Source organism: Oreochromis niloticus, linkage group LG15 (genome assembly GCF_001858045.2).
Source record: "Oreochromis niloticus isolate F11D_XX linkage group LG15, O_niloticus_UMD_NMBU, whole genome shotgun sequence".
Lineage (NCBI taxonomy): Eukaryota > Metazoa > Chordata > Actinopteri > Cichliformes > Cichlidae > Oreochromis > Oreochromis niloticus.
Genome location: NC_031980.2, coordinates 35,766,061 through 35,780,765, shown reverse-complemented (window position 1 = coordinate 35,780,765; position 14,705 = coordinate 35,766,061). Strand labels below are relative to the sequence as shown.

Genomic DNA, 14,705 nt, shown 5'->3' with positions numbered 1-14,705 from the left:
CTACATCGTTTTTGTCAGTGCTGATTTGGCGGTGGCACCATTCACCGGAAGTGGACTGTCATTCCGATTGTGTCCTTGTTAGCTAGTTAGCCGCCACAACGGGCAAGCAAATGTGTGTCGTTTGGGAAGATGAATTAAACTGTACCTAAATAGTGAAACTGAACGACATCTCCGTGAAGCTGCTTTAACAGCACCATGCTGCGTGTCGGGAGCAGAGCTGCCTGGTGAGTTTGCATTTAATGAAGGTAACAGAAGCCAGGGTTAGCTACGGTGTGAGGAGAGCACATATGAAGCTGCTTCCTCTGACAGCTCAGGACGGCCGAGCTGGTTCTGTGTAGATGGCAGCAGCCCCATGTCATAGTAAGAAAAATAAAGGACACATATTACAGGAGTTATCACGGCTGTCTACACGTGTAGTGCTTTGGCTTCATGTTGCCGGTGCTACTGCAGCATAAACGTTACCTAGCATAAACCGGCTAAAAGTCTAGCTCGGTCGCTGAGTGTGTACAGCAGCTGGGTTATTTAAAAACAAAAACGATAGATTGACAGACCACTGTTGACGCGGATACTGTTAACTGTATCTGTACACTTAGTTGAGTGTTTTATTGTAATAAACTGGGTCGTTTATAACGTTCAATGTCAAACCTGAAAATGTATGCAGTCTTCTGCTTTCGTGCGTGTTGCTGCAGTCTTTTGGGGCTACCTTGAACAAAAATGACTGCTTTTGTAACTATTCTGTGGAAATGAGGTGTCTTTATTTGTTTTTATCCACACCTCTGTCATCTCAGCGTGGCCTGCAGGAACCTGGTGGCCAACAACATGGGGGTGAGATTTCGGATACCCTTGCAGAAGCTGCACCCTCTCTCCCGTGCTATCCATCACCGTTACTCTGGAAACGGCAACCCTCAGCGGCCTCCTCATCGCACAGCAGCCCGCTATTTCACCTCCATGTCTCGGTTGCCCATGCGGCCGCCGAAGCCTCCCCCGGGCTCTGGGGGCCACGGGTACCAGCAGCAGCGCAACTTCTGGGTGGCTCGCCTTGCTGCTCGGTTGCTGAAGCTCAGATATATTCTGCTGGGGAGTGCAGTGGGAGGGGGTTATACAGCTAAGAAGGTCAGTGTGGAATGCTGTGCTTTGCTCCTCATGTGAGATGCAGGAAAACTGTTAAGCATACTGAAGCGGTGATGTTTTTTTGTTTGTTTTCTATCAGACCTATGACGAGTGGAAGGAAATGCTGCCTGATTTTAGCGAATACAACTGGGTGATTCCTGATTTTGTTTGGGAACTGAGTGAACAAATAGATCTTGGTAATTTTTTATTTTTTTACAAACAATAATAATTAAATCCCTCACATTGTTTTCCACCAGCTGTATCATGAGCTGCAGCTCTGTCTTTTCCACCTGACTGTCTTATCCATTTTCACCTGCAGATAAACTGGCCAAAGCTCTACCAGAGATGGAAGAAATAGCCAAACTACTACCCGACTTTGACAAAATTGGGGAGAACTTCACGTTCCTCAAAAGCCTCCTCACCTCTGGTGAGTAAACAAAGCATCAGGATTCTCTTAATGCAATTACATATTATTGTAAAAACAGCATGTGCAGACATCTGAGTGTCATGATTTAGAGTGAAGGTTACAGTAGCTTCACTGAAGCAAGCCTGCTTTCCACTTCTACCTTCTTACCTGTAACATACTCCAAGGGTTGCATTTTTGGTCTCTCCGACCTCTAAGGGACCTGAGCAGAATGAGCAAGTAGACTTCTGTATCCTGTTACTTGTTGATTTTTCTGCTACACCCTTTCTACCTCTGGTTGTGGTTATTAAATGATTCCTTATTAACTGAACCCTCCAGTAAGTGCGATTTGGTTTTAATGCTGACTTTGGTTTCATGGCGTCACCATTTAGATGGGTCCATGTGCAGCATTTATGTGTGATATTATACCAATATAAATATATACATGTCTGTTATTTCATGACTTTCATTTAAAAACATTATCTGTACAAACTGATTGTGTAAACTGCATGGCGTTTCCTGTAATAAGGAATTTCACTGCAGTACAAGTTGGTTCCTGGGAACATGAAAGCTTAAATTAGTACTAATGAGCGTTACTGAATTTTGTGTAGGAGGCATTTTGACTGGATGAGGATTTGTTTTGTTTGTGTTGTCGTACATCAGCATTAGTGTTAAATAAATACTAAATATTATATTCTGCCTACAAATTATGAAGGATCGGTTGTGCTTTTATAATGAAAAGCCGCTAATGATAAATGCAACATTTACGGCTTTTTTCAAGATGAGACCCATTTGAGGGTGTTCTTTTCAATTTTAACAGTTTCCTATTAATTAGCTAGGTGACTTAAAGCTCTGGCACAGCATTATCTTTGTATTAATATACATCATCTAGCTAGCTGTGTCCCTGCTTTGACCATCATCCCTTTGCTTCTGTCTTTTATGATTTTTATCTTGTGTTGTTCTTCCTTTCTCCTCCCCCCTACCCTCCTGTTGTCCTCCACGTTCTTCACAGGTGTGAGTTTGGGTAGTGAAGTCAAAGGAGCTTCTGGTCTGCATCTGTTGTTAGGTGTGTAAACCCAGCTCTCAGTAGTGCTGCCCACTCCCCTCTTTTCTTTCTGTGGCTATCTGACAATTGTCTCGCCACAGCACTGGCACGGTGGCCATGATTTTGGCTCTGAAGGCGGTAGCAGAGCATCTTCCTGGGATATTGGCTGCCAGATTGCAGATAAATGCTGCTGTCATTGTTCAGACTGTTTACAGAGTTCAGTAAGTGTAACTACGAGGGTTAAAAGGTCTAATCTTGGACTAACCTTTACTTGAATTGGTAGAAGATTTCTCTACTGCTTCTTGAAGTCATCCCAAATTCATAGAAACCTTGAAGTTTACCTTCCCATAGTTAATTTAAAGCACTTTTTTTTTTTTTTTTTTTTTAAAGAAAGTAAAAGAAAAAGCTACAGAAAGGGTCTGGAGAGCTCATAAATGCAGATCATTGTTTTTACCTGTAGTATCTCCTCTTTTCCTTTTTTAATTTCTTTAAACTGGACTGTCCTTGGTTGTGCTTTGTCCTACTGTGTTGTGTATTCTTTGCCTCCTTTGACTTCCACCCTTTTTCTCACCTGGTTTTTGCTTCTGTCATTCTTTCATCACTAATCGTTGGGGCAGGTTCGTTTTGCTCAAACTTATTGTTTTTCAAATGGTTGGAAAATGAACACAAAGCTGATTAAGATGAAAATGAATTCCAATAATCAATCCAAACAGTAAGCTAAAATAAATTAAATAACAATAATGTAACCCTTAAATGGGTTAAGATTAATAAAGGTAGTTCATTGCACAGCAGTATGTGAAATATGTACCTGAAGGTATTCCCACACAGATGTGACCACGCCTTTGCAAGGAGTCATAATAACAGCAGGGAGTGTCTCTGGCTCTTACTCACGCACTATTAACACTTAATGTACCCTTTAATGGCTTCAGGAAAAATATTTGTCTATTGATATAATCAGTATACTTATTCCCAATGCTACTACATTTTTCTCTGTACATGTTCTTTCTGTGGCTAAGTAGAATTTACCTTGTACATTGTCATAACATGTCTTGAAAACTTAATTTCACCAGTTTTGATTAGGTGCCAAAGGAATATTAGAAAAATTAATTTAAAGATCTTAAAGAAGTCAATTCTTGAATTGCTTTTTGTCCATCTAAAACTGTTTCTAACAAGGTATGGAAGTTAATCAGTGTCACAGACATCAGGGTCAAACTGATGAAACCATTTACAGTATTTTAGTGCTTCAACATCTAGTCCTAGCTGCACTAAATTTTCTGATGATTATTGGACTATTATACATTCCTGAATAGCTTGAAAAGTTTATATATATACAGACCCTTTCCAAAAAATTAGAATATCATGGAAAAGTTTATTTATTTTCATCATTCCATTCAAAACATTGAACTTTCATAGATTATAGATTCAGGGCCCACAACTTAAACGTTTTCAAGTACTTAGTTGTTTATTTGTACATAACTTGGGCTTCCAGCTCATAAAACCCACAAAAACAGGATTTCAAAAAATTAGAATACTGTCAAGACATCACCATTTAGTTCTCAGTTATTGCAGGAAAAAAAAGAAAGAAATCAAGATCACAGCAAATCAATCAAAATGTGGTACTTTCAAAATGATATGTCAATCTTCAATCCTTGTTTGGGAATCCCTTCGCGTTAGTCACTGCTTCGATGCGCCGTGGCATTGAGGCAATCAGCCTGTGGCATTGCCTGGGAGTTATGGAAGCCCAGATTTCCTTGATGCTTGCTGTCAGCTCTTCATTGTTTTTGGGTCTGGTGGACCTCATTTTCCTCTTGATACCCCATAGATTCTCAATGGGGTTTAGGTCCGGCGAGTTGGCTGGCCAGTCAAGCACTGTGATGTCATGGCCATCAAACCAGGTTTTGGTGCTTCTGGCAGTATGGGCAGGGGCCAGGTCCTGCTGGAAGATGAAATCTGTATCTCCATACAGATCCTCAGTAGAAGGAATCATGAAGCCCTCTAAAACATCCTGGTAGACTGTTGCGGTGACATTGGATTTAAGAAAGCAGAGTTTACCTACACCTGCACCGGACATTGCACCCCAAATCATGAGTGACTGTGGATATTTCACACTGGACCTCAAGCAGCTTGGGTTCTGTTCCTCACCCGTTTTCCTCCAAACACTTGGACCTTGATTCCCGAATGAAAGGCACACTTTACTTTCATCGGAGAAGAGGACCTTTGATCACTGGCCAACAGTCCAGTCCATCTTCTCCTTGGCCCAGTTGAGTCGCTTCCGACGTTGGCACAGGCTCAGAAGTGGTTTTGAAGCTGTGATTCCTGCCTCATTCCACTCTTTCTGGATCTCTACCAGATTCTTGAATCTTCTGTCTGATAATCCGCTGAAGGCCACAGTCATCTCTTCTGCTGGTGCATCTTCTGCTACATTTTGTCCTTCCACTAGACTTTCCATTGATATGCATGGACGCAGCATTCTGTGAACAGCCAGCCTTCCTAGCTATAAATGTTTGTGGCTTACCCATCCTATGGAGGGTACCAATGATGCTCTTCTGGCCAGTTGTCAAGTCTGCAGTCTTTCCCATATTGAACTTAACTGAGACAATTGAACCAAAGTGAAGCAATTTAATGACACCTGGGAAAACCTGTGCAGGTGCTTTGAGTTTAGCAGATGAGTTGTGTGTGACACTCAGTTTAAAACATTCATGCCCTGTAAAACTTCTTCACGTCTTCATAGTATTCTAATTTTTTGAAATCCTGTTTTCATGGGTTTTATGAGCTGGAAGCCCAAATTATGTACAAATAAACGATTTCAAGTACTTAGTTGTTTAAGTTATGGGCCCTGAATCTATAATCTATGAAAGTTTAACGTTTTGAATGGAATTATGGAAATAAATAAACTTTTCCATGATATTCAATTTTTTTGGAAAGGGTCTGTATATAAAATATAGTGCTACATTTTCCAGACATTTGAATTTTAGTCATTCTGCTCTTCTGTTTTTCTATCGGGGGTCTTTTAGCCATAGTCACAATTCTCCTAGTTTGAGCTGCGTGTAATAATATTTATGTATTTGCATTGGTAATCTTATCCTGGGTTGTTATGTCTCCCCTGATAGAAACTTCAGGTGATCCTCCACTAAAGGCCACAGATTCCTCTGCTGCAGTTGCACATGAAGCTGGTGATAAGCAGTACAAAAAGGCAAGTAGATAAAATCTGCTCATACTTCCTAGTTTTTCTTCTCTTTACTCTGACACAGCTTGGTCTCGCTCAGCTCCTCTCTGCCTCTTTTCGCTTAAAAGAAAAGAACTATAATCATTTAAATCAAAATGCCCCCAAGAAACTTAAATGTTAGTTTGCATTACTCAAAAAAATTGTACATTTTTAAATGTACTGTGCTTTGAAGACCTGGCAGTGATTGAGGTGCATAGTCTTTAGCAGTGTACTACTTGGGGTTCGTTTTGATTCAGTGAGTTCTTCTGAATGTGAAATGCGAGTTAAACACAATCTTACCAGCCAAGTACACAGATATAATTAAAGGTGTAATAGTGAGAACAAAGTTTGTACAATAACAGCGTTAATTAAAGATGGTAAATTGCCAAAAAGCTGGCTGTAAGTGCTATTAGAGTAGCTCGATCTTCAAAGTTTTAAACCTGTAGCTGCAAACTGTACAGCACCAAATCAGTGTTAACTGCAAGTTGTCGCACACGCTGCTAAACATGTGAGAAGTTCATTGACTGTTGTCTCACGTCGGTGGATAGTTGCTTCTTTTAACTTTATGCTATATTTCCTTATTTACAGTTATTTCATTTCTGTTGTCCTTGTGCTGTTTTGTATTTTGTATGTATATTTGTTTTGTTTTCTATGTTTCAGCGCATCCATGTCCTATTATTTATTTATATATGGTGTCTGCGGGCATATGTGTGGTATATGTATGTGATTGTGTATAAGTGTGCTTGTTTAACAGTCTCTAAAGTTTAAAGGAAAGTGACAGCGACTTGGAGTATTACGAGGTGCATTTAAAAAAACAAAACTTTCCTATTCCCTATTTTTTTCTATGATCATGGTCTCCAACATGAATAAAACACCACTTTTTATTATATTATTTGCACATTTCACAGAGTGAAAAAGCAAAAAGATGCACACAATTTGACATACGTCATGGTGGGGACTCTTGAACTATTTTTCCTGCTATTTAGTATGCTTTGTGCTTCACCCTGACCAATATCTCAGTGCCTGCTTCGCTTGGTTAATCATCAACTTCCGACCAGTTGTTTTCAGGTCCATTTAACGTTGTTTTGCAGCACATCTAAACATTTTGGTCAGAACTTGAAACTTGTTTTATAGAAGATGTGTTATTGAGGAATTATGAACTTCAGGCAAAGTGTTGTCCCACTCATGATGAGCAGATAGCCAAAAATCCTCAGTGGTGCATAATAATGAGCAAATGCAACAGTATCACAGTTGCTGCCACTCGCTGAGAGGCACTGGTTGTCGTATTAGTTGCCTCTTCTGCTTTCAGTCTGACAAAGTTCAGCATCTCTGTGTTTTGGATTTAGGAGAGGCTGACTTTGCTCGGTTACACTATTGATGGTGGCAAAATTAACACAGCCACAGACTGTGATTCGTTTTAATGACAACCCTTAATTAATACAATTTAATTTTGACTTAAAATAAATCCCAGAGACAAAGACAGACGCCCTCTGCTGTAGCCCTGTGTTGGGTTACTGCAGTGGCCTGTAATGCTGGCCTGCCCCGTGGCCTGCAGTTGTTTTTGTTGCTCCTCCTGCCTTTTTCTCACTATGACATACCTCACCAGGGTCTGCTTGGCGAGCTCATTCTTATTCAGCAGCAGATCCAGCGGCACGAGGAGGAGGTCCGACGGGCCGCTGCAGCCAGTAGTGCACGCCCCCAACCGTCAGAGCCTGCTCCGAACCCCAGCCCCCCTCAACAGTCACGCAAGGTGAAGGTCCAGTCCCGCTTAGATCTGCTCTATCGTACAAGAGACTCCTAAAGCTTTACAGCTACAGCGCAGGGCCAAGATGTAAATCGTAGGACTCAGTGATTTCAGCCAGTGCTACCTTAAAAAAAAAAACACTAGAGTAACTTCACACCCAGTTGAAAATCAGTGTTTCCTGTCTGAAAGGTTCAAGCCTCTTTACCTCAGCGGTGCTGATGGGCACAATTGAAAGTGTGAAAATAATCACACACGAGTATACTAAACAGTTACTGTAGCAAGGTGACCTCATAAGATTTTCAGCTGGTGTAAAGTTGGTGTATATATATTTGTTTTTGATAAACTTGTAGTCCACATAAATTGGCCTGCCAGCAGATTTTATTCCACCCTCTATAGTATTAAAAAGCAGTCGTCTTCTGTGACTGTGTAGTTTGAGTTTGTTTTGCCAGTGTGCTGTTGGAAGGGCTTGCATGGACCTCGACAGCTTGGTTTCAGAGAAATGGTGACTATAGCCAGCCTCATTCTCCCACGCAAGTGGCTGGATAATCATCAGCAGTACTGCATTATTGTGCAGAAGCGCTGCATGGAGTGGAGTGAAACCTGCCGCATGGTGTGAGCTACACTTTTTTTTTTTTAAACTCTCATGAGTGGATCTAACTTTTTGTTATCAATGTACTTCATCAACACGCTTAAGCTCTTTAAGAGCCCCTTAAAGCTCCCTGAAAATAATGAAGAGATCTCTTAGCTTTTCAAAAATCTTTGCTATGTATTGCACAAATGTAAGTTAAAGAACATTTCTTACCCCTGTTGTGCAGTATAGAAATAGTTTTTAATGAAATAGTTTAGCGTGTCTTTTAAATTCCTTTTCTTCTTCTTCTATTATTTGTCCATGTGTGCAGTGCCTCCTGCTTCCTGTCCCACGTCTCATTGTTCCAAACATGTTGCATATATATATAATACACAAAATAAAATACAGTTTGTCCAATCATTAAAATTAAGCTGTAATGGCAGTGAATTTGTGATTAAGTTCACTCTGTGATTTGTGCCTGTTTGTGAATCATAGCGTGTTGATTGAAGCTGAGCGATGCCAGAATGATTGTGTCTGCCTGAAATTTGTCTTCCTCTCTTGGATTAACTTGACTTTCAACTCTCTCTGTAGACAGAATGCACGGATTGAACCTTTATGATGCCGGTGGGAGTTCAGTTGTTTGAAGGTGTTCTGTAAGAGTCGTGGGGTTAGCTCCTGTTTTCAGAAGAGAAAGGAAGCATTAACGTTTGTTGCTGTTTTTGTTTTTCTTTGTTTCTTCTGTGATCTTTAGTCATCTGACAAAGAAAAGATAGACCAGCTCCAAGAAGAGCTGCTGCGCACTCAGGTACAGTAGGCTGTGACTTCATTCTTCTTGCTAAAATGTAAATGTTGAAATGTTTCTGGTTGTTAGTTTTGACACTGCTATTTGTCCATTAGCTAAGATATCAGCGCATGCTGGAGAGACTGGAGAAGGAAAATAAAGAGTTGAGGAAGGTGGTGCTGCAAAAAGATGATAAGGGCATTCACCAAAGAAAAGTGAAGGTGGGTTATGAACATATTAAACACATACAGATTCTCTTTTTCCTGGTATAGATTTTACTTTAATTGGGATTGCTTTTTCAGATGTGAGCATTGCAGATATCTGGAATATTTTCCAAAAGGTCCCAGAGTGTTGGGCAGTTACATTTTATTATGATTAATATCTGTTAATTATAAAAAAGTGTTGCCTTTCATAGATTTAGTTATTCTCCAACTCTTCTTTGTTGTGACAGCTAATTACACAAAGACTGATGAATAATTACTGTTCTGTCTCCTTGTGTAGAAATCCCTTATTGATATGTATTCTGAAGTCCTGGACATCTTGTCGGACTATGATGCCAACTACAACACCCAGGACCACTTACCCAGGGTACATATGAGCTTTATTTGTTGAACGTCTGTGTGTTTTTTAAGAAACAACATTTTTTGTGTCATTTTTTTGTGTGTGTTAGAATTGATATCTTGACTCATAAAAATCAACAAACAACTTCCTAAATACCCGAAAGGTTGATGCTGTTAATGTATGAATCAACTTTTTGGGATTTCCTTACGTGGATGATTGAGCATGCATCAAAACTTTATAAATATGTTGCCAAACTTGCATTTCTTGTTACTGGATCACATAATACCTTCTGTTTCATTTTCCATTATCCCAAAGCTGTTTTCCTTTCCCTGTCTCTTTGTGTGGTCTCACCCTCTTCCTAAACTTGTGCTTCAGGTCGTTGTGGTGGGGGATCAGAGTGCTGGAAAGACCAGCGTGCTTGAGATGATAGCACAAGCCAGGATATTTCCCAGGGGCTCAGGAGAGATGATGACACGCTCTCCTGTCAAGGTGTGTGGGGCCAGTGTGGTTCGTGTGTGTGTGAAAGATTTCATATTTATATGGCCCTTATTTAATTGAATATTTTGTCACAACATGGTCAGAAAATGTCATCATAAACAGGTTTACATAAGAAACAACAAAGATTATTTTGAGCGTTGTCACACAAGCATTCTGGGAGTGTAAGTTAAACCATTAAAACATTGACTTGTGTTTTTTTAAATACATAAAAACTCTTATTTGCTGTGTAGGTAACATTAAGTGAAGGCCCTCACCACGTGGCCATGTTCAAGGACAGTGGCCGAGAGTTTGACCTAACCAAGGAGGAAGATGTAAGTGACACAGTCTTCAATCCATCCATTTGATAGAAACTACAACTTCAAGCTAGTTGTTTCATTAATTAAAGTATTTATTGTGCTCTTTCTTTCTGTCCCACAGCTGGCTGCTCTCAGGCATGAGATTGAGCTGAGGATGAGGAAAAGTGTGAAGGAAGGACAGACAGTCAGCTGTGAGGTTGTACATATACTAATACTCTGATTAAAAATAAAGGGGTTTTTTTCTGCAGCGTTTCATGAAATTATGTTTTCTGTTCTGTTAGACAATATCCTTGAGCGTTAAAGGGCCTGGCATCCAGAGGATGGTACTTGTTGACTTACCAGGTGTAATCAGTGTAAGTCTATATTCTGTATATAGTAATGTTTTAATTTCCTTTGACTGTATTAAGATTTCGTTTGTTTTTTTTCTATAATTTACCATATATTGATTTACCACGATGTACTAGATATATTTTGGATTGTTTTTTTTTTTATTTTATTTTACTTTTGTTTTTCTTAAGGAGTAAAAGTTGCTGTTGGAGTCACTATTTCACCTTTTGTAAAAGTTACAGTCTTAAAAAGTTATTTAATGTCTTGTAGACGGTGACTACGGGCATGGCAACGGACACTAAGGAAACCATCTTCAGCATCAGCAAGGCCTACATGCAAAACCCCAATGCAATCATCCTCTGTATTCAGGGTAAGATATGCATATGTTTCCATTTACAATATTAAAACCAGCACATATCACAGCGAATGAAGAGGTGATCTCTACGTGGACTAACCCTCTTGCTCGTTGTCCAGATGGCAGTGTGGACGCAGAGCGGAGCATTGTAACAGACCTGGTTAGTCAGATGGACCCTCAGGGAAAGAGGACCATCTTTGTCCTGACCAAAGTGGACCTGGCTGAGAAGAACCTTGCCAGCCCAAGCAGAGTAACTAATCTTTGTCATCTAAGAAAATGTTGTAAAATAGTTACTTTATAGGTAAAAGTTATGCTGTTAACAGCTTCAAATGCTTTATTTTATTTTAATTTCTTCATGTAGTGACAAAAACACAGGTCTACCTAATGATTCCTGACACCTAAAAAAAAAACATTATCATGACATTGTTGATCATTGTGTTAAAATGACTTCTTAAAAGTGATCATGTTGACTCATCATGCAATTATTGCAGTGTGATTAGAGCTATTTGCAACTACACCACAAGGGGGCGCCAAATCCATACAGTTTAACCAGATTTCCTTGGCAAGTCAGCACCTGGTTTCTGAAAACAGTGTGCACACTACAGAATGGAGGATTTCAGTTGTATTTATTTTTTGGTTTTTTTGCCATCTTCTTTTTCAGATTCAGCAAATAGTGGAAGGCAAGCTGTTTCCCATGAAAGCCCTGGGCTACTTTGCTGTTGTAACAGGAAAAGGTGACGTCCATTACTGAGAACTCCAGCATGCTACATTTACTTTTGTGTCCCTTAATGATGGCTTTTAGGTCAATAATGTCACATTTCCATAGAGAAATGTTTTTTAAATGTTTTATCTCCACGTTAGCTTAACTAAACAGCAGGTGAAGTAGGTAGGTAGCCAGGTAGTTGACCCTCCCTGTGTGAGGGAAGCCGAAAGCATTCAGGGATGCTTGCTGTTAAAACAAAGAACATGTGCAGGGAATCACAAGGCGTCTCATTCATCTCTGCCATAAGGAAGTCATTGTTTTCTGTGATGCATTCAGAGTAATGCAGTAATGCAAATGCAGTAATTTTTAAAGATCGAACTGGAGCAGAGCAGCAAGCCTTCCTACATGAGCATGACACATATTCTACTAAATAAAGCCTACATTTAGTACAAGCCTGCTCTCAAATAAAGGCCTTCTGCCTTTGGGGTAAATAAAAGACTCGGTCACTATTTGATAGAAATACATTATGTAACACACAGCATTGCATAGAATAGTCGCTAATTTATGTTAAATTATTTGCTCATACTTTTTTCTGCTAATTGCTTGTGTCCAGGAAGCAGTGCTGAAAGCATCGACTCTATCAAAGACTATGAAGAGGACTTCTTTCAGAACTCTAGGTTACTCAGGCAAGTTATACCATCTAATATGCAGCCTCTAAAAGTTCATCAAATAAGTAATACATGTGTTGAGAAATAATTTGTGTGCACAACTAGGGACGGCATGCTGAAAGCTCACCAGGTGACCACAAAGAACTTGAGTCTGGCCGTCGCTGACTGCTTCTGGAAGATGGTGCGCGAGTCTGTAGAGCAACAAGCTGATGTCTTCAAAGGTATGGCAGCACCTTCAGCATTTAATTTGATCCTATAAAGAACCGATTGATTCATATAGATAGGTTGTTTGCAATGAAACATTTATATGGTCAGATCTGTTTGCAGTGATGTGCATGTTAATAATGTGAATAGGCATGTTAGCATTAACAATAAAAGGAGTAGTTGATCTTACTCTGCTACTGACTTTTCAGTCTCCCTATATTGGCTTTCCTCAGCCACCCTACCATACTTTTCCACCCCCTCTGTCTTGACTTCCAACTACAATTAGTCTAGACAGTCTCAAGCTCATTGCTAACAGCATAAGAGATTTATGGCCATGAGACTTCACATCCCATAGGTCCATTGTGTTGAGTATCGATCCATATCCCATCAAATCACATGCAGCCAGCTTCCATCCTCCATTCTTGGCGCCACCACATCTCCACAAACCAGCAATTAGCCTAATCTCCACTGTGGGTAGGGAGCTGTGGAAAGGGGCAAGAAGCTCAGTGTGCTAGTGTGTGTCTCTTGTGTGCATACGCGAGAGGTAAAACTCTGACTTTTGATAAAGATTGTGTGATTGGCCCCATCTTCCTTCCTCCCCAGAGACCAGTTAGGGAGAGTAAGTGTGCAAAGCCCTCATCCCCGTTATTAGAGAATAAACACCATCTGCTGACTGAAAGCTGCCGTCATATCACGCTATGTGAGAAAAGGCCAGGCTCTGTCTGTATAGGCTCATTGCTTGATGATGATCGAGATCTGCCAATGGATGGAGCATAATCTCGAGGGTGAAAAGAAAGATTTAAGTGTTAAGTTTCAGCCAGGCAGAAGAATGAGCACTAGATCATTTGATGATTAGTGTCTGTTGGAGCTTTATGATGTTGCTGCCTATATCAAATTATAACTTCAGGTTTCATGTGTAAGACTGTTTAAAAATTAATTATAACCTCTGCACACTGTCTCACCTACCACTATTTTATTAAATCACAACATCTCAGTCTAAGTGACCCTCATCAGGTACAAAACAATTTTCATATAATAACTCTGATCCAAATCCATCCAGTCTGAATGCTGATGGTCCCTCTTTAGACCTGTGTGGATGTAACTGATGACAACAGTAGTTGCTCTTTATTTTAGATGTTTTATCACTAAACCAATAATGATATTACTGTCGTTATCTGAAGTTTTTACCAGTTTGTGTTCTCTGATTGGATTATTTATTTATTTCCTGTGGGTCATTCAGGTGTGCAGTGATTTAAAACCACATAAGATTGAAATTTGTTCATATTGAAGTTGAAAATGTTTGTTTAAATATTCCTTTTCATGATCCCTGCTTTAACCAGCTTCACGATTCAACCTGGAGACGGAATGGAAGAACAACTACCCTCGTCTAAGAGAGCTGGACAGGGTAGGAAACACAAACAGTCATTTCTTTGAACTCTCACATAGTTCTTTATAAAAGAAAGTATGCTCATTAGTGATGGGTATTTTATAAATTGCATTTATGTTTTTAAAAAAATGTCCTTAAGAAATAAGAGTTTATCAATATGTTAAAATTGCCCTAAATGTTTATAATGTGGTATTTAATCTTTTTGCAGAATGAACTGTTTGAAAAGGCTAAAAATGAAATCTTGGATGAAGTCATTAGTTTGAGTCAGGTGACCCCCCAACACTGGTAAGTTCCTCTTGAACTAACATCAATGATTTATTATTCTTTAGTCGGTCTCACCATCATTTCAGTGACTTTGTTAGTTTTAGTTGTTTGTGAGGTGAATGAGATTTCATGTTATGGGGAAAGAGCAGTGTTAAAATGTGCATTAGTACTTAACCAGCCACTAGCTAAAAAGCAGGTCTTTGTCTCTGTGCATGTAGCTGTATGTGAATACCCACAATGAGTAAAACCTTGCTTAAATGAGATGTATGCATGCTGTTGTGGGCATCCCCTGTGTGCGTGGCATCAGTTTTCTCCGATCAATAATCTGATGAATGGCCCATGGACAGGAGCTGGGGTGGCCCTGTTAGCCAGCCAGCAGCCAGCCAGCACTATTGGAAATGGCTCTTATTGACAGTGAGGAGTGCTAGCTGGAACAAAAGGGGACCTAATGAAGTATGGCTGTGCGTTTATGATAAATGAGATAAGTGCAACGCTTCCTTGGTCTCAGCGGGATTTGGGACTCGGGGGAATCCTGGGTTTTGTTCTGCGTTGCTGTGGAGAGTGTGGATGCTGTTAGCTTTTAACA

General features: G+C 40.0%; 1 protein-coding gene across 4 annotated transcripts in view; it reads left to right on the top strand.

The window, feature by feature from the left end:
- The first annotated feature begins 43 nt into the window (after positions 1–43).
- The window catches only part of opa1 (OPA1 mitochondrial dynamin like GTPase), a 36,768-nt gene continuing 22,106 nt past the window's right edge, over positions 44–14,705 (top strand). Inside the window, exons 1-21 of one of the 4 annotated variants that reach the window (XM_005459890.4) lie at positions 44–224; positions 789–1,113; positions 1,211–1,307; positions 1,430–1,537; positions 2,526–2,579; positions 5,669–5,751; positions 7,370–7,513; positions 8,827–8,880; positions 8,973–9,077; positions 9,358–9,444; positions 9,793–9,906; positions 10,146–10,226; positions 10,333–10,407; positions 10,493–10,564; positions 10,809–10,908; positions 11,013–11,143; positions 11,555–11,627; positions 12,210–12,282; positions 12,370–12,485; positions 13,809–13,873; positions 14,064–14,140. In XM_005459890.4, the coding sequence (XP_005459947.1) occupies positions 196–224; positions 789–1,113; positions 1,211–1,307; positions 1,430–1,537; positions 2,526–2,579; positions 5,669–5,751; positions 7,370–7,513; positions 8,827–8,880; positions 8,973–9,077; positions 9,358–9,444; positions 9,793–9,906; positions 10,146–10,226; positions 10,333–10,407; positions 10,493–10,564; positions 10,809–10,908; positions 11,013–11,143; positions 11,555–11,627; positions 12,210–12,282; positions 12,370–12,485; positions 13,809–13,873; positions 14,064–14,140 (2,063 nt within the window). In that variant the 5' untranslated portion in view covers positions 44–195. The remainder of the gene's footprint in view (positions 225–788; positions 1,114–1,210; positions 1,308–1,429; positions 1,538–2,525; positions 2,580–5,668; positions 5,752–7,369; positions 7,514–8,826; positions 8,881–8,972; positions 9,078–9,357; positions 9,445–9,792; positions 9,907–10,145; positions 10,227–10,332; positions 10,408–10,492; positions 10,565–10,808; positions 10,909–11,012; positions 11,144–11,554; positions 11,628–12,209; positions 12,283–12,369; positions 12,486–13,808; positions 13,874–14,063; positions 14,141–14,705) is intronic. The other 3 variants (XM_005459892.4, XM_005459893.4, XM_005459894.4) reach the window with 3 other exon arrangements.